Source organism: Felis catus, chromosome F1 (genome assembly GCF_018350175.1).
Source record: "Felis catus isolate Fca126 chromosome F1, F.catus_Fca126_mat1.0, whole genome shotgun sequence".
NCBI classification, from domain to species: Eukaryota; Metazoa; Chordata; class Mammalia; order Carnivora; family Felidae; genus Felis; species Felis catus.
The window spans coordinates 23,427,977-23,454,596 of NC_058384.1; the positions used below are offsets into that span (position 1 = coordinate 23,427,977).

Here is a 26,620-nt window from a genome sequence, read left to right on the forward strand (position 1 = left end):
CATGGCCTCTCAGCAACACAAAAGGCACAAGGCCGACAGCCTGGTCAGACTATCAGGCCAGTCTCAGGAAGGAGGGCAGTCTCTCTGGATCTCACACCTTCCCCACATATGGAAGGTAACACATGGTGTGGTTGATTTTGAACAACCTAATGGCATGTTTGATTTCTTATATGTGTGATGGAATTTTAAAATCTGTATATCCTAGAAGTTAAATTGACACACACACACACACACACACACACCATTTTTTTTTTTAAGCAAAAGTGGTATTTTTAGGGCCCTTATGGTGAGACCCAGTGGATCCTGTTCTGAAGAGAGAGGTTGAGGAACCCCTTCATTAGCACAGTTTATTTATTAAAGTAGCTACTTTCCCTAGAACAGCCCCAAAACTTTGGACCCTGCTCATGGAGAGCTGACCCAGGTAGGGAATCTCAGAGAAGGCCCTGGGAAGCTGAGAGGCAGCACAAGGATGGAGGGTGGGGCTGAAGGTTAGGGGAAGAGGGTGACTTGGTGTTGGGATGAACACAGTTGGGCCCCAGCACTCTGAGGCTCTGCCTTGCCCTGTGACTTGTCAAGCCCCCCACCCCTGCAAACCACTCCTATTCTCCTCCTTCCCCCGCCCCCCCAGACATATTTCCTTTTCAATTCCCTAAACTATAAAATAGAACTGAATGTCTTGGAATATTATATGGGAAAGACGAAAAGAAAACTATAAACCTACTCAAATAGATGATTTTTTTTCCCTTTGGCCTTTGTAACATTTTGATCTTTTCAAACCTCTCTCATGCTTATGTTCAGACTCAAACCAGTCTCTGCAGAAGGGTGAAGCAGGCAATTATTATGACCCTGAATGTAACACTTTCAACTAAGATAATATTTCCCATTGTTTTTAAGTTCTGGCTTTGGTCTCTTTATTTTCTTAGCTCCTTCTCCCTATGCTACATTTTCATCACTCTTGGGAAGATGTGTTCCAACTAAGGACTTACTCCATTGTGCAGGATGGGGGGGGGAGGGTCAATGGATTATTAACTACCTACTTGAATCTAATTGTTGGATCTCCTCAACTCCATGGAGCTTGCACACGTCAAGTTCCTTGTAAATTCCTCAAAAATTCTAGTTCACCTCGTGACTGCTCCCAAAGAATGACTAAGAAAGAAAAACCTCTCCACCGATGAATCACAAGAACTAGCAGAAATCCTGTCTCCATTATAATCTTTGTCATACCATGAAGTTCAATATTTCAGGTGACAGGAGGCCCACTCCCTGCACTGACCTGAGCAGACTTCTCTCCTAGGAACCCACAGGCACAGGGGGACTGGACGGCTCATCCACCTCCCACCCTGGGAGTGTTCCTGTTCAGCTCACAGGGCCCTTGGTGGAAGGCAAAATCTAGTGAGCTCATAAGTATTTCCACTAGCACGAGGCTGACCAATGACCTCAGAAAAAATTGTCCATAATTCCCAAAGCCTAATTTGAATTTTTATGAGAAGGAGGTCAATTATTTTGCATGAACATTATTTTAAATTCATAGAACAGATGTCAAATGATTCTCTACTTTTCTACCATTCTCAAAATTACTTTTTCCCTTGTAAATCTTTTTTATAGCCTAATATTGAAAACTAAGCTGTGAGCCCCAAAAGATTCATAGTGAAACTGAATCTGAACAAATCTGCTCCATGCAGGGGAAGGTGGGTAGTTAAAGAAGGTAGTTAAAGAAGGAGCATTGTAATACATTGACACAGATTGAACACTGCTCAGATTCAAAAAAATTTTTTCATTGGGCCAAGCAACACTTTAGGAGTGACTTGGAAACAATTTTAACATTCTGAAAACTTCAGATCCCCTTCCCCATATTCTGTTCATCCCACAAGCATCCAGTTGCCCCAACTGTGTGTTACCCCCATCTTTTTCTAAACTTTATAGAGGTTGGAGGTGGGGTTCAGAGAACAGCAGGGACAAAGAACATGAAGACACACAGATTCCAAGGGAGCTTGAGGAGGATGATGGTCTCAGGGGACACAAGCCAGGACTCAAGCCACCAAAACAAAGCCTGACCCCTTTCACAACGTTGCTAAGGGTGCCCTTATCGATAGTGAAAGTTTTGCCTTTTATCCTAAATGCACTAGATTCTTTTGGTTTAAATCTGAGAAGTTTGAATCCGAGGAATTTGTCCTTCCTGATGAGGAGCCGTCAGCAGACATTACTGTTCCTTGCAGATGTTTAAGAACATTTATCCTCGAAGATTGTCTTAGTTGAGATTTCTGTAGCCTCAAAACCAGAGTTAAACTATCAGCCTAGCTGAGTTTATTTTTTTTATTTAATTTTATTTTTTTAATTTACATCCAAGTTAGTTAACATATAGTGCAACAACGATTTCAGGAGTAGATTCCTTAATGCCTCTTACCCATTTAGCCCATCCCCCCCCCCAGTAACCCTTTGCTCTCCATATTTAAGAGTCTCTCTTTTTTTTTAAATTTTTTAATGTTTATTTATTTTTGAGAGACAGAGAGACAGAGAGACAGAGAGACAGAGCATGAACGGGGGAGGGGCAGAGAGAGAGGGAGACACAGAATCGGAAGCAGGCTCCAGACTCTGAGCTGTCAGCACAGAGCCTGACGCAGGGCTCGAACTCACGAACTGCGAGATCATGACCTGAGCCGAAGCCAGATGCTCAATCGACTGAGCCACCCAGGGGCCCCAATATTTAAGAGTCTTTTATGTTTTGTCCCCCTCCCTGTTTTTATATTATTTTTTTCTTTCCTTCCCTTGTGTTCATCTGTTCTGTGTCTTAAAATCTTCATATGAGTGAAGTCATATATTTGTCTTTCTCTGACTAATTTCGCTTATTAAATACCCTCTGGTTCCATACACATAGTTGCAAATGGCAAGATTTCATTCTTTTTGATTGCCGAGTAATACTCCATTGTGTGTGTGTGTGTGTGTGTGTGTGTGTGTGTGTGTGTGTGTGTGTATATATATATATATATATACCACATCTTCTTTATCCATTCATCCATCGATGGACACTTGGGCTCTTTCCATACTTTGGCTATTGTTGATAGTCTACCTGAGTTTATATAGCCCAGGACAATCTTATGTTGGATAGGGACGACCAATGATGACAACTTCGGTTGGCCTGATGCTCAGATTCAGCAATCACCAACCAACAGACTCCACGGCTGTCTTCCTCTCCACAGATCCTAAGTAACCTGGTGATGGAGGAGCTCCTGCCAACCCTTCAGACAGACCTTTTGCCCAAAATGAAGGGGAAGAAGAACGACAGAAAGAGGGCCTGGCTTGGTGTAAGTGATCATTTTGCTATGCGACTGTGCTACTCAAATTCCCTTCTTTTGCGGGGGGGGGGGGGTGGGCAGGGTTGTTTTTTTTTTAAATCATTTCTTTGCTGTGTAGAGAACTGCCTACCTTGAGTCTGCTCAGTCTCACTTACATGGGGACTGATCCAAACAGACTCAAACTTTGAAAGAACAATTAGAGTGCACATGCAGGTTTGTTTATGTTATGATAATCTGTGATTAACCCTCCCCCGCCCTGCTACTTGACTCCAGCAGTCTCTTGCACGTGACCGAGCCCAGATTTATGTGCTGTTCTCTGTTGCAGCTCCTTGAGGAGGCCTACAAACTGGTTCGGCATCAGGTTTCAGAAGGATTAAGTGCCTTGAAGGAGGAATGCAGAACTCTGACGAAGAACCTAGAAGGAACCATCCGTTCAGACATGGATCAGATCGTGAACTCAAAGAACTTCTTAATTGGAAAGATCAAAGGTCAGTGGAGATCATCCATGCTCCTGTGTGCTAAATAAGCTGTGTGTGTAGGGCTCCACCGTGTCGTCAGAATACATGATTTCAGAGGAAAACTAAATTGAGGGAATTGGGAAGAGGTGCTAACAGGTGGAATAGGAGTATGCTAGCGGTGCTAGTGAGGGCCTGGCCCTTCCCAAGGAAACTTCAGGGACACAAGGTGGAGGAAAGTTTGCTTCTTGCCCGGGGTGGTGCCTGTATATTCTGATACTGCCCACACTTCCCTGCTGTAGCACTTCTTCTTTGTTTTTTTTAACTTGTTCATTTATTTCTGAGAGAGACAGAGACAGAGAGCACATGTGCGTGCGTGTGCGAGAGAGTGGGGGAGGGGCAGAGCGAGAGGAAGACAGAGGATCTGAAGCCGGCTCTGCGCTGAGAACAGAAAGCCCGATGTGGGGCTCAAACTCACAAATGTGGGATCATGACCTGAGCTAAAGCTGGACGCTTAACTGGATGCTTAAGTGAGCCACCCAGGTGCCCCTGTAGCACTTCTTACACTGATTGTAATGGCTTCTACCTCTGCCCTTCTCTGCTGTAAGCTAAGAACAGGGCCATGTGATCCCTGGTTTACTCAGGCACACCCAGGGGCTAGTACCATGCCTGGGATATGCAGACTCTCAGCAAATACTTGAATGGATGAATAAATGGATTTCCCCTCAACAAGAAAAAAAAGTTGACTTAGAGTTGATAAATCAAGATTCTAGTCACGAGTGCAACATTGGCCAGTCATGTGTCCTTGGGAAGGTCACTTGACTTCCATGTGCCTTAGTGTCCTCCTCTGTAATCAGGAGTACCCACAAGAGTGGGGTCTGCAAACTGTGGCCCTTGGCCCAAATCGGGCCCACCATCTATTTTTGTAAATAACATTTCATCAGAACACAGCTGTGCCCATTCATGTATGTGTTGTCTATGGCTGCTTTCATACTACTAGGGCAGAGCTGAGTAGTTGGGACGGAGACTTTCTGGGCTGCAAAGTCTCCAATGTTCTCTACCTGGCCATTAAGAGAAAAATATTTGCCTGTGCCCTCACAAGAGGCCTGAAATGGCCTCTAAGGAATTCTACAGGGCAAAATGCTGAGGTTCTCCATTCCTACATCTCCAGAAGTGCACCACACCCAATGTCATTTGACAGAAGCGTGCATGCAAATCTGTGATTATTTATCAGCAATTTTCTTATATTGTTAGTTTTCAGATTATTCATTCACTTGCCCATTTACTTACTCATTCATTAAAAACATACTAAGTGCTTTCTGAGCAAGGTGCTAGAGCTTTAGCAGTGAACAGGGGACCCAGCTCCTGCTTTCAAGACACTTAGAATCTAATAGGGACATTATCCTCTTCACTTCAGGCCCTGTTCCCACTGCAGCCCAGCTCACCTCAGCACCCTCCCAGCTGATTCTTCTGAGAGAGTAGAATGGTGGAGGCATAACTACAGCAAAGATATGCGTGTCTGTTCATGCGCTGCCTTCCCAGGCAGATATAAATTCACAGCGTTTTGTGTGTATTATTATCCACATCTCTCATTCCTCCCTTAGCACAACTGATCTAGAATAGACTGTGTACCAAAGTACCGTATTCAACCTAAAACTGCCAGCACCCAACTCCTGAGTCCATATTCCTGGCAGCTGGGCTGAGCTGGACCTAACCATGGCGATTCTCATGGCCCAAATTAAACCAACCTCTCCCTTTCACTCTTGCCTGGTCTCTGTGGCTCTAGTATAACCCACATAAGATGGAAAAACATTCTGTTCTAGACTAGTCTTTGTTTCCTAAAAGATACCTTGAAAGGAAGTCACGATCAAGTCTTTTTAAAAGGCAGTATAAGAAACACATTTTGACCAGGCCTCTGGTTCTCTGCCATTAAAATAATGAGTAGAGTTGAGCCTTGAACAACAGGTGTTTGAACTGCACAGATCCACTTATAGTACAGTACAGTACTGTAAATATACTTCCCTTTCCTAATGATTTTCTTAATAACATTTTGTTTTCTCTGGCTCCGTTTATTGCAAGAACACAGTATGTAATACAGATGACATAGAAAGTATGTGTTCGTTGACTGTGTATGCTATAGGTGAGATTTCCAGTCAGCAGTAGGCTCTTAGGAGTTGAGTTTTGGAGGAGTCAAAAGTTATACACAGATTTTCAACTATACAGGGGGGTCAGCGCCCCTAAGCTTTGCATTGTTCAGGGGCTGACTGTATACCTCAGCCTATGTCAATAAAGGGCTTTGTATTTCGAGGAAACTTTGGGAGTATTAAGTCCTGTTCTTCCCATTTCCTCCCACATGATTCTTGAGAGTAAAACAACCAATCTTTCATTCTGCCCCACAATTATTTATTCATTCAATAAGCATGTATTCTGGGCACCTGGGTGGCTCAGTCGGTTAAGCATCCTACTTTGGCTCAGGTCATGATCTCATGGTTCGTGGGTTCGAGCCCCGTGTCAGACTCTGTGCCGACAGCTCAGAGTCTGGAGCCTGCTTCCGATTCTGTGTCTCCTTCTCCCTCTGCTCCTCCCTTACTCACAGTCTCTCTCTGTCTCTCTCTCTCTCTCAAAAATAAATAAACATTAAAAATTTAAAAAAATAAGCATGTATTCTGCTCCTACTGAATACAAAGGCTATGAGGATATAAAGAAGACGATGCAATTTTACAAAAGGAGGAGAGGAGGCATGTTACAGATACTGAAACGGCAGGAAAAAAGGTGGTAGATGCCACAAGAGCAGCAGGAACAGAGGGCACAGTGGTTCATAAACAGCAGCCATTTCAACTTCAAAACCCATGTGGGCCTCTCATAACAACAGTGCTGTTTTAGTGTGGGTTGATTGGAAAAAAGGATGATGCCAACAGGTGTGATGAGGGCTAACAGTGAGTGAGGGTTTCCAGAGCTCCACACACGCTTCGAAGCATTTTGAACAGAGTAAACTCAGAAGTAATTACTCTTATGATCTCCACCTACCAGATGAGACAACTGAGCCAGAGATTAGGTAACTTGCCCCAGATAACAAAACAGAGTCAGGCTTCAAACCCCTCAAACTCTAGCACTTTTTGCCTTAATCTCTCCGCTCAGTGGCTTCTCCACAGCTGCCCTAACTTCTGGATGGTTTATGAATCATTGTGTCACCGGACAATATTCATTACAACAGCGCCTCTACGTCCTTGGAAATCAGCAGAGCATATCCGTGTGGGATGTAAAATTTATTCCAATCCCTAAGGAAACACTGGCAGGCAGACCACAGTTCAGGAGCTGTGTGGTGGTTCCAGGGCTCTAGGCTGTCTGAGTGGGTGAAGTTTATACTGGGTCTGGAAGTGAGTGGGATGTTCACAAGCAGAGGTGGAGGAAAGAAGGTGAAAGGTACACTGAATAAAGGCGCAGGGAGGGGGCTAGAGCCCATGGCGGCGCAGGCATCAGTGGGAATCAGGCAGAGAGGAACAGGTTTCTCCACGGCCCCTCCCTGTGCCCATTTCCTCCCCACTCAGTGGGTGAAACCGGCCAGCTACCCCTAAATCTCTTCTGCATACTGCCTGTGTTCGTGATTATTCTGAAATTTCAATTAGATGCTTTTCAAACAGTTCTTCTCTCAAAGTTAGTTGATAAATCATTCACTTATTCTCCTGACACACAGTTTTGCAGTTTGGTATCAAGCAAGTCATTTGTAGAAGTCATAGATTGTTTCATATTTAAATCAGATAATCAAAAGGTTTTTTTTTTTTATCCTAGCAGTTCTAAGACTCGTTAATATTTTATATACCAAATATTTGTGAATCATTCATAATACTAATAGTACTGGTCGTCTCAGATTCTTAGAAGAGGCAGTCTGATCCCCCATTACTGTGAAATATTTCTGCAGATTGAAATAATGTGGCCGTTCATCTCACTGTAAGCAAGTTATTGCCAATAAAACATTAAGAAATACCCTCGAAGTGTAGTCCCAAATGTGCAAATTAGGGTGTGACCTTCATCAAGCCATCTGGCACCTCCAGGCCTCTGACTGTCCACCTATAAGATGGAAGCATTGGACACCCATATGCACTTACACTTCCCTACTTAGTTCTGAGATACTACATGACAAGGCTATGAGACTTACCAGTGCCACAAAGCTAGCCTTCCAGTTTACAGAACGAACTCAGGCCGTTTCCAGCTCAGGCTTCCTTCACGAGTTCACTGCTCTTAAACCTGGCTAATCTTGGCAGTCACCTTAGGACTTTAAAAAAAGGCAGCTTTGGGGGGCACCTGGGTGGCTCAGTCGGTTGAGCATCCGACTTCAGCCAAGGTCATGATCTCGCGGTTCGCGGGTTCGGGCCCTGCATGGGGCTCTGTGCTGACAGCTCGGAGCCTGGAGCCTGGTTTGGATTCTGTCTCCCTCTCTGTCTGCCTCTCCTGTGCTCACACACTGTCTCCCTTTCTCTCTCTCAAAAATGAAAATAAGCACAATGAATCATGGGAATCTACCCCCAAAACCAAGAGCACACTGTACTCACTGTATGTTAGCCAATTTGACAACAAATTATATTTAAAAAAAGAAAATAAACTTAAAAATTTTTTTTAATTAAAAATAAATAAATAAATAAGTAAATGGAGCTTTGCATGTCCCATTCAGACTTTCTAAATGAGCATCTTTACTGAGTCTGGGAACTGTGGTTACATTTATTTCCTCCCTCTTTATAATTTTTTGCACTCTCTATATTTTTGTCTCTGCACATGTTTTCCTTGATTATCAGGGGAAGAAAATAGCCTTTTAACAAAAATTGGGGGATGAGAGGAAGGTGGCATTTGTTTTTAATGCAATTTGTTTCTGTTTGCCCAAGAAAAGACTGTACTTGATTTTTAAAAAGTCTCTTGAGGAGGGGGAGGGGAATTGAATTATATGAGCTGATTAACTCTTAGAGAAATTAATTAAAACTTAATAAATTGTTATATACAAGCATAAATCATTATGTTGTGCAACTGAAACTAGCATAATGTTAGATGTCAGTTATACCTCAATTAAAAGAACTTAGTAAACTGTGTTTCTTAGAAGACAAGCTATGCACATATAATGATGATTGATAGTAAACAGGAGGGTCACCAGCGTTTTCTTTTTTGTATTAGGCATTGCATGTTTACAGGCACCATGCAGAAAAATGCATTTCATCCCAGGGCAGGGGAAAGCTTGGGGAGAGGAGGGACTGTTTATTTCAATTCTGAAAGCATCTAATGGCTTTCCATTCTGGTGACGCTGGCACAGGACTCCCTGTGCTGGTCTGTCTTGCCCATTTGAGCTTGCTTTGGCTGTTAAATGGCTCTGTGGGCACTGCCCAGCCGTGGCCTGGCTCCAGTGACTCTGAACTCAACTTTGCCTATAACAAGTGATGGTTTTCTGGCTGTTTCCTATCTCAGCAATGGTGGCCGAGCCAGCAGAGAGAAGCTGTGCGGAGAGTGTTCAACCATTCTTGGCATCCATCCTGGAGGAGCTCATGGGGCCAGTGAGCTCAGGATTCAGTGAAGTACGCTCACTCTTTGAAAAAGAAGTGGATGAACTTACCCAGAACTTTCAGACCACCAAAGACAATGCCCAGCTAAAAGAGGTAGATATGAAGCCAAGGAATTCAGTGTGAATGGTCTGCATGGGGCTGCCTTTTCCTTGGTGCTCTATCTGCATTCATGCTTTCTTTCCTTTCTTCCTTCTTTCCCTCTCCTTCCCTTCCTTCTCTCATTTATCTAGTTCTTCCATTCATCCAGCCACCCCATCCATCAGTCCATTCACCTGATTTCCTTTATCAATGGTTTTCAAGTTGCAAGAATAATAATATGCTTGCACAAGTGAAGCAATATGCTCATATATATATGAGCATAATTGATCACCCATACCCACCCCAACACCTACACCACCTCGATTCCTGACTCCCTGAATTAACTGATATAAATAGCTTAGAATGTATTTTCACATAATTTTTCCTTGTTCATACAAATATAGAATCATATACCGTCATTTATATAAAGTTTTTTTGTTGATTTGTTTCCAATAATAAGACTCATGATAAAAACAATGTTTCTCAAAGTGTGGTCCCTGGACCAGCAGCGTCATTATCACCTGGCTGTTAAAAACACAAATTCTCAGCCCCCCACCAACTCTGTACTGAATCAGAAACTTGGGCAGAGGGAGGTAGGGCCCAGCAGTCTGGTTTACAAGGGCCCCCCAAGGATGTGATGCACCCTGAAGTTCAAGAATCACTGACAGACATAACGTGGCAACTTGGTTTTACTCTTGACACATCGCTACAAGTCAGTGGATAAAACCAGATACCTCTCTTTTTTCCCCCCTTATATCTTTATGCATACATACGCATGTAATTATACAGAAACAAGATAAATTTTATGAATATTTTGAATTTTCTTTTTCCAGCCTTTTTTAAACCTTGCCTTTACTCTCCCTCGTACCCTGGCACCACCCACCTCCCTACAAGTCACTAGTGTTAACATCTTAGCATATGCCATTCTGTCCTTTTCCCCATGTTTCTATAGCATATAAAACATACACATTTACAGGCTGTTTTTTCAGATTGTTCGTTAGAAAAATGGGATCGTATTACAGATCCGACTCTGTTTATCAGTGTTCTCATTCAAACATACCTCATGAAACCGTCTTCAAGTTAGCCGTTCTAGCTCTAAATCATTCTTTTAATGGCTACATAATATTTCACGTATGAATGTACCATGATTTATTCAACTATCCAAATGTTGCTGGCATCATGGACAAAGCTGCAATAAATAACCTTGTTACATATATTATGCTCTGATGCTTTCATGCCTGTGGGATAGATTCCTAAAGCAGGATTGCTAGGTTGAAAGGTAGGTTTATTTCTCCTGTTAACAGATGTTGCCATTTGCATTTCAAAAAAAAAAAAGGGATTTAAATTTTATGTTTCCACCAATTGGGTATGGCAGAGGACTTTCTTCCATATGCCTATCAGCAATAGGTATTACCACTTGTTTAAACTTTGGTGGGTCTGATAGAAGCCAAGCAGTAACCCATTTTCCCTCTCCTGCCTGCTTAATTGTTATTTCTTAAAAATAAATACAGTACATATCACGTGAGGAGGGACAAGTTTGACCCCACGTGTGTGCTCATTCACTCCACTTCAGTGAGGCTCTCACAGCTCACTTCTCAACAAGAGTAACGTTTTCTTTTTAAAAACACACAAAAAAATGGGCCCTTTAACAATTACTATTTAGAGGCACCTAGAAGTCTAGATTTGTCTCTTTTCTGTGACTTGAAAATCAGAAAGCACATCCGATATTACTCACAGTTACTCAGTATCACTCCCCACTTCTCCCTGAGCATACATTTTCAATACCTTTCTATCTTCTCTTTCTCCACCCACCGTCCTGCTTATTCTACAAATCCAGTATTCAATTTTAAAAATTAGTTTAAAATAAGCTTGGAGGGGCGCCTGGGTGGCGCAGTCGGTTGAGCGTCCGACTTCAGCCAGGTCACGATCTCGCGGTCTGTGAGTTCGAGCCCCGCGTCGGGCTCTGGGCTGATGGCTCAGAGCCTGGAGCCTGTTTCCGATTCTGTGTCTCCCTCTCTCTCTCTGCCCCTCCCCGTTCATGCTCTGTCTCTCTCTGTCCCAAAAATAAATAAACGTTGAAAAAAAAAAATTAAAAAAAAATAAAATAAAATAAAATAAAATAAAATAAAATAAGCTTGGAAAATAGGATGCTTTATCTTGACAACAGTCGCGGTGTAAGAGCATGTTGGTTAAAACCTGACGTCTCTAGCGGTGGCGGTCCGTCGCTGCCCTCATGCTGGAAGCCCTGTGGCCTCACTGACCAAGTCACTGCTCATGCAAGCCAGAAGGGGAGGGATCCCAGTTTCTAAACTGGATGCCTCTCCTAGGCCAGGCCTCTTCCTACCACCCACCTCCTTACCCACTGGCACCATAGAGAACCTACGGCAGAGGGAATCTCTGTGGGCACTGACAGAACCTCCGAGAACTGGGGAGATTCTGGCTTCATTCCCAGAGTCCCAGGTGCGAGGACATCCCGACCTTTCTGAGGTTTTGTAAGTGCATGGCACTCATTAAAGAAGGCCTGGGAGGCTTGTGGGCCCAGCAGCAATTCCGGGTGCCAGGGAGCCTGCCCGCCTAGTCCTCGAGTTGTGGAGGTGGGAGCCTGGAGTCCATCAAGAGCTAAGATTGGAGCCCCCCAAATGCTTCCCTGGGTCCTTCCATCCTCCAGCCGGGTCCTCTATTAGTCCCTGCCCTAGCAATAGAACTGCCCCAGGGACCCCTGAAGGAGGGAAGCAAGACAATTGAAATGCCATTGATATAGCGACCTAAGAAGTGATTCACTCTAATAATATACATCTGATTGTTTAGACTTTATGTAATATGTAATATGTAATATGCATGCAAAATTGCTCCTGAGTCTGAAGGTATTTAACTTTTCCCTTCACCAAAATGCAGCATCTAGACCGGCTTATGAATCTTCCACTGGATTCTGTGAAGATGGAACCTTGTTATATTAAAGTCAACCTGCTCCAGGAACGCCTGCAGGATCTCAAGAGCCGCTTCAGATTCCCCCACGTCGATCTGGTGGTCCAGAGGACCCAGAACTACATGCAAGAGGTGGGAGCAGCAGGGGCCTCCGTGGGGGGTGGGGATGGAGACAGCAGAGAAACTGGGGCTGGCTGGTGAGATTGGGGTGCTAGTGTCGTCCTGGGCCATGAGGTCCATTTCTCCGCGATTTCTTCATCATGTGGCGTGAGGATGTACTTTGTCCTCCCCGCTGGCTTCATCTCTCTTCCATGTGGATGAGCATCAGAAAGAAAGAAAGAAAGAAAGAAAGAAAGAAAGAAAGAAAGAAAAAAACATTTCAGGGAAATAAAGTAGCATTAACTGATAATTACTTGATTTGTCAAACCAGTGCTTTTAACCTTGACTGCACATTTGAATCATCTGGAGAGCTTTTGAGAAGTCCTGATGTCTAGACCCCACTCCCGGTGGTTTCCCCTACTCCTACGCCCACTGCTTCTAATATGCAGCCAGAACGGAGAACTACTGGATTAAATTAATTCCCTAACCTGGTTAAGAGTAAATCAATGAATAAATCAATCAATCATGGCTTCCTATTTGGATTTCTTGGATCTACTTGATAGAGCTACCTTTTTTCCCCCATAAGGAACCTTTTCTCCAGGAACAACTATAAATTCTTTTCATACCCTAGTGCTTTCTAAATGAAGAAAGGGTGTGATCACTGAAGCCATAAAAGACCAATTCTACTTCAGAGGTGTTCTGGGGGAACTCCCTAGGGGGCTGGACAGTGTGCCAGACCCCACTTCAGAGACAGATGCTTAGATAAGTCACTAACTGAGAGTGCTATAACAAAGGTATGTGTTCATGCTTTGAGATCACAGGCTTGGGGAAGAAAGGAGCATTTTTGTCCTTAAAAGTTACAGGATGGATTAAGTGATACACCGTATTATCTCACCTCTGAGTTGTGAAGGATTAAAAATGGACCAGGAACAAAACTGGGCAACAGTTTAACAGAAGCCCCTTTGGTGATGCTGAACCCAGTGAAGCTGATACAGGCACACACGTGCGGAGAATAAGAAATCTCAATCGCTTCCGTTTCCTGACCCTTGAGCACATCAGCCATTCTCCCCACCAAGCCCTGGCCCTGCCTCCCTTCCAGTCCATCAGAGAAAGGCAGAGAAGTGAGGCGATAGGCTGGAAGTGGAGAGAGGTGTGCTGGTGTGGTTTGCATCCACCGAAGAGTGGAAATGCAGGATTAAAGCATCCAAAAAATCACTGGAGAAGCTTCCCACCTCACTTTGTCAAGGCCTGGCTGCAGGTACAGAGACTGGAGAAAGGGGTTGACCACAGGGGGGGATGGTATTCTCAATCCCATGGCCTCCATAGGTTTTCTAGCCCAGAGAATAAGAAGAGAGGAGGGGAAAAAATACACGTATACATGCCAACACGCGAGTGTGAGTGTGTGCTTATTTCTTAGACTCTTACTGATCCCCCTGTGGCCAGGTGCCTATTTATTTCACAGCCCAGGTGGAGGGCGTGAGGATCTGTTCTTCTGGGTGGCCCCAGAGTAGTGCCTGAGGGGACTGTGATGGTCATCCCCTCCCTGCTCCAGGGCAGAGACCCTGGCCTCTGACCAGGTGTCGTTCTGTGTCGCTTTTGGTTTCTAGTTAATGGAGAATGCAGTATTCACTTTCGAGCAATTGCTTTCCCCACACCTCCAAGGAGAGGCATCCAGAACTGCGGTCGCCATTGAGAAGGTTAAGCTCCGAGTCTTAAAGGTAAAACCATTCTCTCATTTGTGGGAAGCATAAAACAAGAGCGTGACCCCTGCTTTTGTTAAGTGGAAAATACCAAGTTCTCTTTCACAATCCCTGTTTGTAATCCGGCCCCTTTGCCCCCTTGAGGTAGCAATGGCTACCAGGCATCCGGTCCCCCCCCCACCCCCACCCCGGGCATAACTTTCATGCCTGTTCTGGCATCTAGTGGCAGCTTTAGGGACCGCAGGTCCTCAGTATCATTGTCCATCAGCTAGAAGTGACCTGTTCCCAGCTTACATTCATAGCAGTTGCACTTGATATTTATTGCCTGTCCACTGTAAGCAAAAAATTGTGGTAGGTATTACCTGTGATAGCCAATACACAGCCGCCTTCAAAGAGCTTACGATATAGTAAAACCCATTTAAATTGGCCAACAGTTTTTAGAAAAATCGAAACCTCCTGGCAAAGGAAGTACTCAAAAAAAAAAAAAAAAAGATGCCCACCATGTGAAATTGTTTTTATTGTGCTTACTGCTTAAGTATATATCAAAATGGTTTTTAATAATAACAGCTTACACTGGTGTATTTTTAAAGCTTTTTTTGTTTTTAACCTATCCTGTTTTGTTCGATTCTCACATGGACTTGTGATATGATTAGAATATGTCTCCATTGTAAAGATGAGGAAAGTGACCCACTAAGAGCTAGCGTGACTTACTTAAGCTCAACAGGCTAGTCAATGGTAAGCCTAGAGCTCAAACTATTCTTAAACTTAGCCCACTAGTTTCTTACTACCTATTCCCTTAAACAGTGTCTTGAAGCAGAAGATAAAAGTCCCACAGAGCCTAGAAGGTGGTCCCTGAATTTTAGACCCAATCTTAATACCTCACAGAAAGTAGGAAACTCTGGCAACCAAATCACTGAGCAATAAAATAAATAAAGCAAATTTAAAAAGCAAATAAAAAAGCAATTTTTATTATGATAACACAAATAATAATGAGCTTTCAATTGGAAAGAAAAGATAGAATCAATGTCAATAACACCTCCAGTGTTAGGACACTTTATACCTTTCAGGACAGTCCATTCCTTCTCTGGACACTTTTAACCGCAAGAACATACTACCTGATGTGAAGCCAAAGTTCTCACCATTGGTGATTCTAGTTCTGTCCTCCCTGTCCATGTCCCTCAACATAGTAGCCTTTGGTTGTTTTCAAAGCTCAGAGAATAAGAAGAGAGGAGGGGAGCTATAATTTCACCCAAAGTTATTATTTCTGGTATGAATGCTTTCGTGTCTTTAACCATTCTACTCACATGCCTGTGACTATGTTCCGGTTTGTCTGTGTTCCCCTTAAAGTATCACCTAAAACCAAACTGTGGTCCCTAGGCTTGACTATTCCGTGCAGAACAGTGAATGATCATCTTTCTTGGTCTAGATACTAAACTTCTTTGGTTAACATGCCACAGTGTTAAGGTTGCAATGATCCAGACTCTGTCTTCCCTTGTGGAAACCATTACAACCCACTAATTCTGCTTTTAGGATATAGAGTGAAAGAAGTAGATGACTGTGGCTCCTATGGAGCCACCCAGGACAGGGGTGATGACATACAAACTCACTCCCCAGTTCTGTCCCCAACTTCTTTATAATGCAGAAGTTATTGTTTTGGTCTTGCCTCAGTTTCCCTATCTGTAAGAGGGGAGGATAAGATGGGTCACTAATAGTCGTACCCTCCACCCAGGGTTGAGAGAATTGCATGATAAGATCTCTGAGACCTTAGAAACACCACAAGTGTCCTCAGAAATTAGGGGAAAAACAGAGACAAGTGAGTGACTGAGTTTTTGTTTAAGCAAAAGTTAACAGATTGCAATGTTGCTATTTAGCATATGTTTCTATCTCTGTATTGACAGCAATATGATTATGACAGCAGCACCATCAGGAAGAGGATATTTCAAGAGGCACTGGTTCAAATCACACTTCCCACCGTGCAGAAGGCACTGGCATCCACATGCAAACCAGTAAGGAGATGAATTACTCCAGAGAGCATACTTTTATTGCTATTAAGTTCAAGCAAGTCCTTTTGCTATGATGTGCTTACAAACAGTAGACTAGACCCGGGAGGGGTCAGCAAATTTTTCTATAAGTGGTCAGATAGTAAATATTTTAGGATTCATGGATCATAGTGTTTTGTTGCAACTACTCAGCTCTGCTAAGTGCAAAAGCAGACATAGGCAATACATTGACAATGGGTGCTTCTGTGTTCCAATAAAACTTTATTTGCAAAAACAAGCAGTCACCAGATTTGCTGACCCCTGACCTAGACAAAATCTCAAAGGTAATGATCTGACTCTGAGCCAAATTAAGGCTTGCCATAGAACACCTGAGGACACCAGGCGTTCTTCATCATAGTATGACTCTTGGGAACCACATGTCCTCTGAAACTTGACCGCTAAATCCCGAAAAAGACCTTAAGAAACATGATTACAGAAGGGTATTTTTTTCTTTTAAATCCAGTAATGTTTGTTTGGTGAAATCAATGAAACTGAAACCACTTAAAGCTGCTACCAGTGACAGCCATGATTATGAAGGTGTGACTTAGTCTGCAGAGCAGAGTAATGAACAAGCTGCCTGTGGAGGCTGGTTCAACATCTGGGTGCAAGTTCTGGCTCCTCCACATATTGGCTCTGGAGCCTTGAGCAAGTCACTTTTCCTCTTCCTTGGCCTAGATTCCATCTTCTAGAAAATGGAGATGACATATTTTGTGGCATGTTTCTTAAGATTGAGGAGACTAGAATGATTTGATTAATATTCGATGAGTGCTTACCATGTTAAACACTTTGTATGGATTATCTCAATAATTTTCATGACAACTCTAGGAGGAGGTGCTATTTATATCTTCATTGTACAAATGAGGAAATCTGAGGGATTAAGTCACAGGCCCAAAGTCACAGCTGGTAACCACCAGAGTTTGAACTCAGCTCACACTTGCTAATAACATGGCATGGACTCGGCAAATGGTATATTTACAGTAAATGGTATATTTACTACTATTACAGTTTCTACATTTTAGAAATGATATTGGAGCCTGGACATTATCAATGCCTTCTCCCTCTTGGAGCAAATCATAAAGAGCTTTTTAGAATTTAAAAAGGGCTTTGGGGTAGCTTAGAGGGTCTCCAAGAGTTGGAATATTAAAATCCTTTGCATAAGCTATTTTACTGCAGAAATTTCTTTGGTCATTTTTATATTCTGTAAATGTTTTTTTTTTTTCCTTTAGAGTCTTGGCATATCTAGTACCCAGCATTTATTTCTGGGAGTTTGATAAAAGTCAAAGGAGTAAAGAATCTGTCCGTATGTTTGGCCCTTGGCCATATGTGGATGGAAAAATGCTGCCACCCAGAGGATGACTTAGTCCACCTCTAGTTGTGTCTGTACACAGATATTCTGCCTAGGGTGTTTTTCTTCTTCTATCCCAAAGCAATCTGGGTGCCTCAAGGCCACCTTCTCCAAGAAGAGGAGAAGGGTAAAGAAAGTCCCCTTTTTCATCAGTTCCCTTTCTCCAAGCATCAGCAGAACTGTACCCAATCTATAAAATGCTCTTATGATTTTTAATCAAGAGAGATTAGTTGCAAAAGAAGCTGATACCCCAGGTTTTCAGTAGTTAAGGATGTTATTCCAGTGCCAAGAAATTTCCTAAAATCTGAATTTGCAGAATGGGCAAATTTGGGAATTACTTGCTTCATTGAAGGATTCTTTATTTTACTAAAGCATGGTCCTTTTGGTTCTTTATATCACAGCTTCCTAGATCTGTGGTACTCTATTCCAGCCGCACATTAAAATCGCATGGGAAGCTTTAAAAAAATTTCCAGTTCCTCAAGACCCAACCTCAGGGCTTCCAGTTAGATTGATCCAAGGAATTAAACATACATTATCGTTTAATCAGTTCAATATAGAAGACCTATTTTATAAAGCCGGACATGTCACGACAGTATAAACATCCCTAGAAATTGTTCCTTTCCACACACTTATGTAGCCATTTGAAATTTTAAAGGCCTGCTGTTTATTCCACAAACATGTATTGAATATGTATCAAATGTGATCCAGGCACTGTGCTAGGCCAATGTCCCTGCTGTCCTGGAGTTCATAGCCTAGAGGCAGCTGACAGGCATGGACAGGCATATAGTATGCCATGTGATGAGCACAGCAGTGGCCTTATGGGGAAGAGCAATGGCCACGGTTCTGAGCCGGGTGCCCAGCTCTGCTTATGGGGTCAGGGAGGTTGTCCCAGAGTCATGTTTTCACCTAGTCCTTAGGCACCAGTCAGGGGAGTAAAGAATGGGAGACCACCTAGGGAGATGAAAGGGTGTTGCAGACATGAGCCTGTGCCCCTCGCTTTGCAAAGGAAGAGAGAGGCACAGAGCAGTGACATGATTTGTTCAGGTCCCACAGCTAATCCAGGGCAGCGTCCAGCCTCCTGGGCAGTGCTCTTTCCACACAGTTCTCGTCTGTGTGTCAGTCCTGCCTCACAGACCCTCTCAGGGTCATGGAAGCTCATGCCTTTTCAATCCTTTGGCTTTGCTCTAGGGCAGATATAAAGGGACCCCATTATCACCTGTTGTGTCCTGGTCCCGAACAACAGGCCCCCAAGTCCTATAGCACTGAGTTGTCTGCATGTAGTGGCTTCTGATCACCTGCTGTAAATCCTGTCCCTTCAGGCGAAAAGCATCAAATCCCGCTGCTAAGGCCCTGGCCCTTGGGGCCCTTCCAGCACCATCAGCTGTAAGGATAACTGAGTTCATCACTGGCATGTGATTTGGTACATTTTGATCCCTTCTGTGTCCTCATGCTGATAACTGGGATATGATTTGGTACATTTTGACCCCTTGCTGTCCTCAAGCCATCTGGAAACTCTCCGAAAGCAGTAAGGGTTAAGGGCTTCTGCATCCTGCCTAGGTTTGTCAATGAGTGTCAGGGCCAGTTGGAGGGATAGAAGAGAATGTTCCTGAAGAGCTCTTGACTAGAGATTCCCCACACCTGAAAAAGGCCCTATCCTAATAAAGTTCAATTATCTAGTCCAGGGACCCAGGAATTTCACTTCTAGGTATGAACTTAAGATAAATAAACCCCTAAATCCAAAAAGATCATGCAAAAGATGTTTATAGCAATTATATTCATAACAGTTAAAAATGGAAAAATCTCAACACCATCAATAGGAGTATAGCTAAACAATTTTACTCCACCCATATAGTGAATCCCTTTCATCAATAAAAGGGAGTGAGCTACTGATACAGGCAGCAACACGGATGAATCTCTAAGCCAAATACACAAGAAGATATGATGCAATTTATATAAAGTTCAAGAATTAGAAAAACTAATCTATTGTGACAGATATCAGAGTAATGCTTATCTCTTGGTGGGGGTATAGGCTAGAAAAAATGCACAGGGTGTTGGAAATGTTCTCTGTCATGATCTGGGCTATAGTTACGTGGGTTTAGTTAATATATTTAAAATCACTGAGATGCACTTATAAAATGTGTACATTTTACCGTGTGTAACTTACTTGGTAAAGTCCTGTTGGAGTTTAAAGGGAAAAAAAAAAGAGGAAGAAGGGAGCATTTTGGTCGTGATGAAAAAAAAGGAGGGCCTTGAGACCCACTGACCCACCGACAGGGCTTTGAGATGATCAAAATCTGTGTGCGCACTACAGGAAATGGTGTCTTGGTGCCTGGGGAAAAGGAAGGGAATGACCAACGGCTGAGTGCCCCACTCTCCGAGGAGGGGGTCGTGAGTGGGAGCCATACTCTCTGTACCTCCTCTACAAATTGCCCGCTCATGCCTTGTCCTCTGTCTTCCTATCTCTCACCCCCCAGGAGCTCCAGAAATACGAGCAGTTCATTTTTGCAGATCACACCAATATGATTCACGTTGAAAATGTCTATGAGGAGATTTTACATCAGAGCCTCCTTGATGAAACCCTGAAAGGTAAGGAAGATTTACTTGGTGCCGAGAGTGGGGACACCAGATAGATGGGAGTACCCCTCCAAGGGGACCCAGTGAGGCCAGTGAGGTTTCTCAACAGGGATGAAAGGGGAAGAAGAAATCGATACTGGTTTTTTGGGGAGACAGAGAGGAAAGAGAGAGGGATACTGACCTTGACTGAGGTTCATGGTTTGGCACACACTGTGCTGGCCCGTTAGATATTATTTCTTTGAATATCAATAAGAACTCTGTGAGACAGGAATTTCAAGCTTCATTTTTCAGAGAAAACCAAGGTTTGGGGAGATTAAGGCTGGACTGTCTCATGAACAGCTGTCTTCCTCCAGTTGCTCCAGACAGAAACAAAGGAAAACAGGTGCTTTTAGCCACAGACTCACAGCCCCTCCCAGAGCCAGGAGGAGGTGAATCCAGGAAAAAGGGCTGCCAGCTGCTCCCTCAGCACATTCCTCACCTCCCGTCAGCTGGACGGAAGCAGACACGGGGTGCCGACACAGTGCTCCATGTCCACTATCCGTGGACTGAGGCCTTGCTTGTGATGGGACCGTGGACAGGAAAACTTTGATAGAAATACGCCGGACAGGGCCATTCCCTGAAACCGTAGGCCTGAAACGTATCTGGTCTTCGTGGAGAAGGTGTTAGTATCCCAAAAAACCCTCCACAAAGAAAACTGGCCAGGCACAAGCCCCAGGTCACAATAGCCAATCCGACGAGATAAAAAATGTAAAGATGTCAGCACAGTGTGTGACAGGAGGGGCCCGCTCAAGGCCAGTCCACCGTGGCACCTTTGAGCCAATTAGGAAATGGCTCCCGTTCTCCAGACACTTGATTGCTCTCTGTCAAAAAATTGCCGTGATACACTGATTTTATCAGAGTAGGGTGCTCTGCTGCTAGGTGCTGGAGAATTTTGCTGACTACACAAATCTGTGCTGATCCTGGAGCGAATGGCGCCCCCTTGAGTGTGATCCTTTTGGGCACTATACAACCGGCACAGCTGAAGTCAGTGTCAGTGTCAAACTGTCAGTGAAGTCAAACTGTCAGCCGCTGTCATTATTTTTACTGTTTGTAGTCCTCTCAAGGCCTCTAAGACTGAGTGGGTGCACACAGGTCTTCATTCTAGACACTACACATCAACAGGGATCTCTCTGCATGCTCAGTACGGAGTACGCATTACACATTCAGGACTAGACTGGGAGGTGAAGCAGAGAAATGTCAGGCCTGCCCCTGCACTGGGGCCTCCATGAGTGCTACAGATGATACTGTTCTACACTGCGAGCTCCTTGAAAGCAAAAGCCGTACTTTATTCATCTTTGGATTCTCAAAGTCTGTCCCATTGTTGATGCCCACTTTGAAAAAATGAATGAGCAAAGGAATGAATGAATGAATGCTACAGAGGTCCAGAGTTTGGAATGAGTTTGTGGGCTTTTGGTCGTCAGGGAAGGACAGCTGGAAGAGGGTGAACAAAAACTGGAATTTGAAGTCGAGAAATGTATGTGGATAGCCAGAAAAGCTGGGAAGGAAGCTTGGCTTCTGGATAAAATCAGAAACCCCAGGGTGGCCAGGGCAGAGTGTTAATGTCATGTTTTGTGTTCTGGTCTCTCTCAGTGATAAAGGAAGCTGCTATCCTGAAGAAACACAACTTATTTGAAGACAACATGGCCTTGCCCAGTGAAAGCGTGTCCAGCTTAACTGATCTAAAAACCCCTGCAGGGTCAAACCAGGCCAGCCCTGCCAGGAGAGCCTCAGCCATTCTGCCAGGAGTTTCAGATAGTGAGACCCTGAGTAATGAAGTATTCCAGGAGTCAGGGGAAAAGAAGCAGCCTGGGGTCCCTAGTCCATTGGCCAAAGAAGAAAGCCTTTCTCTTCCTGCACCCGACCCTCCCCCGGGTGAGAACGGACAGGTGATTATTGCAGGCATGGATGGCCCTGTCGTAGATCTTGTGGCTGCAGAGGACACGGCAGGAGCCCTGGGCTCATGCTCACCAGAGCTGGAGTTTGGAGGGGCTCCTGAGGGTGGAGAGCCCACCTGCGAAAAGCCAGAATCCAGCTCTGCCTCAGGCTCCTTAAAGGAGCTCAGAAATTTGTTGACAGTGACCGTTGAGGTACCAGTGGAATCTGCCACCCTTGAGATTGAAAAAGATACAAACGAGGAGACCCTTGTTCCCCAAGAAATTGAAAAATTAGAGGAAACGACTCAGATCTACACAGAGGCCGGTCCAGCAGCTGCCTCCAGCCAACACAGCTGTGAAGAGAATGAAGTCAGTGAGAGGGAGGCCCATTCTCCCCCTCCGGAGGCGGAGGCTGGCAGGGTGGAGTTGGGGGGATTTCTGGAGGCTCAGCTGATCTGTGAAGGGCTCACCCAGGGTGACAGCCGCCCAGACCCCACAGAGCAGCAAGCAGAGGCCGGGGAGCCCGCTGAGAGCGAGCTCACAGGCAGGGCTTCCAGACTGGAGGCCCAGGCTGTATCCACGGTGGAGGGTGAGGCCGGGCAGCAAGCGGATTGCATTTCCAGGGCTGACCACACGTGCCCCAGTGAGAGCCAGGTTTCTGTGGAAGAAGCGGTGGGAGGGAATAGCAGCACGGCCCAGGCTGCTGCCAGTGTGGAGACAGAGCAGATTCAGGCTGCTGGTGTTCATGAGTGTCAGTGGGTGGTGGAGAATGTTCCAAACATCGATCCGCTAGATTCACAAGACGTCGGGGAGAGTACCCTAGGGCAACCCTCAGAAGAGTGAAAGGGGCAATTTGGCATAAGTATTTCTTTGCACAAACTCAGCCAGAGGTTAATGGTTATGGGTACGCTTAGGGGTTACACGCAAGTTGTTACCATAAAAAGCAAACAAACAAACAAAAAAACAAAATTAAGTACTTAGTGTGTGTAATGAAACCAGAGGCTATGCACACCGGGCATGTGCACTGAGGCAGACCTTTGTGGAATTGAACAGTTCTACCATGAATTACTGCGTTAGCATTTTAATAGGAATTACAAAGTAATGTGGAGTGTTTGGGGTGAAAGGCAGCTGAGGGTGTCTAAGGGAAGCAGTGGTGTTCCAGCAAAGATGAAGGAAACAGTGGGAGCACGGTTGCCAATACACTGCACATTTTCCTCTAATGCACTTTAAGGCTTTTTAATTTTGGGTAAGAATGCAAATGTATACTGTAAATCCAGCTTCACCGTCTACTATCCCCACTTCACTGTCCCTGAAGGACTCAGCATTCATCCACAGTCAGATCGCAGGAAAGGGTAGGTGGCGAGCACTGGTCACCCTGCTGTGGGCAGTCCTACAGCGCCTGAGACATTATGCCTGAGCGAGCCCGTGGGGAGCTGAGCAGAAACAGAGGAACGTTGTGGTCTGTGGGACTGTCTGAGCCTGTTACTAATTCCGCTATCAATGTCTTGTTAATTAATCGTGTTGATTCTTATTAATTAATCACCTTTTGGGGAAATTCAGATGAGGCAAGAAAATTTCCTTGGCATGTGTAAGCCTGAAAGCATTCCAAATTAGTCTTAGAATGTGCAGAGAGAGCTTAGCTAATTACCGAGTGTAAAAGACTACCAATTAAACAAGCATTATTTGAAAGTTACTGTATGCCACGTGCTGTGCTAGGCATAGTAATAACAAAAAAGAAGAAGAAAAGATAAAGGTGCTTTGTCTAGCATAAATTAAAAGGCCTATGGGAATTTAAAGAAAAAAAAAATGTCCATTTTCAAACCATGACAACTTTCTGTCTATCCATTCAGCAGTCCTGGTTCATTCCCAGAAGGGGAATAAGGTGAATAAATGGGGAAGGAAGGAAGAAAGGAAGGAAGGAAGGAGAGAGAAGAAAAAAGAAAGGCAGGCGGAGAGCAAAAGAGAGAAAGAGAAAAGCCAAGTTGTACAATATCAAATTCCAAAGATGTCACCCCAAGTGGAAATCATTTGTTTGATCATGCAGCAAGTTAACTGAGTCCCAATTATGTCCCCGGCACTGGAGATGCTGTAGTGAAAAAGACTCTGTTCCTCTCTCCCAGAACTTATACCTTAATGGAAATAGACACAGATACATCTTCTCGATGGATCGTGACCAATGATAACTGTTAATGTTAAAGGACTTACTTGCAAAAGATTAAAAAGATGTGTTCTAATCTTCAAGAAAATACCATGTTATTTTTTAAAAGCTTCTGGCCCGGGAACTACCTGTTGATACTTCCTTGCATAAATTTTAGCATTAGATCCCAACATATTGTCCTAAAAGCCTGTTTTGATCATCATCAGCAAATTTATATCAGTTCTTTTATCCCACAGTTTAACTATTTAACCAGGAATTAAAATATAGCTCTGTCCACCTCCCCAGGAGGAATTTCTAGGTTTCTACGTCACAAAGAATGAAGAATAATCAGTATAACTATATTCTCATATTGAATCATTATAACTTCTCTTAGAGTGTTTAGATCTTCACATCTATGAAGGATCTCCTTGTAGGGAAAGAAGGCAGAGGCCACTCCTCCCCTGGTCCCCTGCAGTACCCAGTGTTCACTCATATCCTTGCATTTAGCATAGAGTATTGAAATTCTATTTACTTCCCGTCTCTTCCGGGGGCCCCTCTGCTCAAGGACAGAAACTGGGGTTTATTAATCATGTGTGCTTCCTGCTAGGGAGACACAGCCTTGAGTAACGGCTCACTGCCTTCTCAAGCCACTTTCATATCCCTAGTGCTGAGCATAAGCACTGGCACGCGTCAAGCTGCTCAGGAAATGTGAGAACTGAACGCCCGCCACGCTGCTGTGCCGGGGCTATCTGGGGCTTGCTGTCAGGCAGGGAGACGTTTTTTAATTGGACTTTTTGCCCTTGGGGAGTCTTCCCTTAAGGCGAGTCCAAAGTCCAAGAGGCAGACAGCCAGATGGTCAGATGCGCTGCCCAGTAAGGCCAGGAGCCAAAGGAGCAGTGCCCAGCCCCACCCGGGACTGCCCTTCTCTCTCCAGGAGACGTCAGCGAGCAAGGAGGTGCATGCGCTCAGTACGAGCCCATGCTGGAGCTTCCCACCTTCCTCCCTTTGCTCACCTCAGGGCTTCTTGGACCCCTCGGAAAACTAAGAGATTTTTCCCACCCTAAAGAAAGTACATCTCACTGCATTGGATGGATGAACATCAGTGACCTCTCTTTACCCATCTTGTAGGCCAGAGGGTGCTGGGAGGATATAGCTGACAATACAAATAATTTTTCTGTACAGATTTCACAAAAGACAAGTTCACTAGATTAAGCGGGATGATTGTTCTGTTTGAAGGTGGAACAGGAAACTAACGTTCGTTAAAAATATTCCTTATTCATTTCAACATGTCGAATGGCATAGCTCCATATTACTATGAGCTTGTCTTGTTTTTAATAGACTTGTTCATGTTGATTCAGGGTTTCCAGGTTAGAGCAAGGTTATTGTAATTTAAATGAGCAGCATGAAAGGCTTCTGCAGGCTGCTCTAGGGATCTCTCCTATGGGCAAATCCATTAGAAATGCATAAAACCTCAGGACATGGTTTTTGGCAAAAATCCCATGACTTTAAATCAGCTATGTTACTATTGACCTTTTACAAAGAGAATGTTTTCCTTGAAAAAATTTGGCTTGTCATTTTTTTCCTTTGCAGCTTAGAGTGGAGACAGTGGTGCCTTGAGTCATGCAGAGAAAACTCTCTTTTCAAAAAAAAATATTTTGGAAACCACAAGGATAAGATTCCGACCTGTCCAAAAGCTTTTATAAAGAGGCTGAGTGTGAGGAACTGCAGGTCTTTGGGCCTGATCTTCTACATTTTATTGCAAAGATTCTCAAGTCTGGTTTTGTGACCCTCCAGACTGGAGTCGGTGATTTCAAAGGGTTTCACAGTTCTGCCAGATGAGTGTGATTTTCATTCTTTATAAAAAGTGCTAAATGCTATATGCTACATAGCAATTTTACTATGGGGAGGGGAAGGGCATTACTGATTAAAGCAATACAGATTCAGTAGGTTAAAAAAAGTCAGCTACGTGTGTCTTCTTACTTTACCCAGGGTTTGGGGACCTGCCTTCTGAAGTCTGTAACTTCAAGAATAAAATCTACACTGTGGATGGGTTTTTCTGGTCACTATATAAAGCAAATAAACTTAAAAGCACTTTGTAACCACATATTTACTCTGCCAAGTGCCTATATTCCAATAAAATGTTCATCCTTGAAGACTTGTCCAAATGTCATATTTATTTAGAATGGGGGTGGTTTCATCTTTTAAGCAAACGTCATACTCGAGCTGGGAGTAACACCCTCAGATGGAAGAGTGAGTCACTATTGCTGTATTATGGAACTTTTCATTTTCTGTTGTCAGAAAGGAGTCCACAGAGAAGTCACTTAATGTCAGAGGTAATTATGCTTTGAAAATTAGGCTTATTTCTCTAGGAATAATTTCTCTATGTCTGTAATAATGGGCAATTACTCTTGACGTAATTGAACTACTGTTCAAACAAATTTATCTGCAATGGGTAACACTAAGCAAAACATTCATTCTTTCTACAGTCATGCATAAAATAATATTTACTCACCAATATC

At 43.9% G+C, this 26,620-nt stretch overlaps 1 protein-coding gene across 1 annotated transcript in view; it reads left to right on the forward strand.

Moving 5' to 3' along the window:
• NIBAN1 (niban apoptosis regulator 1) overlaps positions 1-26,254 on the forward strand; it is a 152,724-nt gene extending 126,470 nt beyond the window's left edge. Inside the window, exons 7-14 of the mRNA XM_023247242.2 lie at positions 3,198-3,302; positions 3,619-3,781; positions 9,197-9,384; positions 12,265-12,426; positions 14,001-14,111; positions 15,992-16,099; positions 19,952-20,063; positions 21,681-26,254. Coding sequence (XP_023103010.2) covers positions 3,198-3,302; positions 3,619-3,781; positions 9,197-9,384; positions 12,265-12,426; positions 14,001-14,111; positions 15,992-16,099; positions 19,952-20,063; positions 21,681-22,807 — 2,076 coding nt within the window. The 3' untranslated portion in view covers positions 22,808-26,254. The remainder of the gene's footprint in view (positions 1-3,197; positions 3,303-3,618; positions 3,782-9,196; positions 9,385-12,264; positions 12,427-14,000; positions 14,112-15,991; positions 16,100-19,951; positions 20,064-21,680) is intronic.
• Positions 26,255-26,620: the final 366 nt, after the last annotated feature.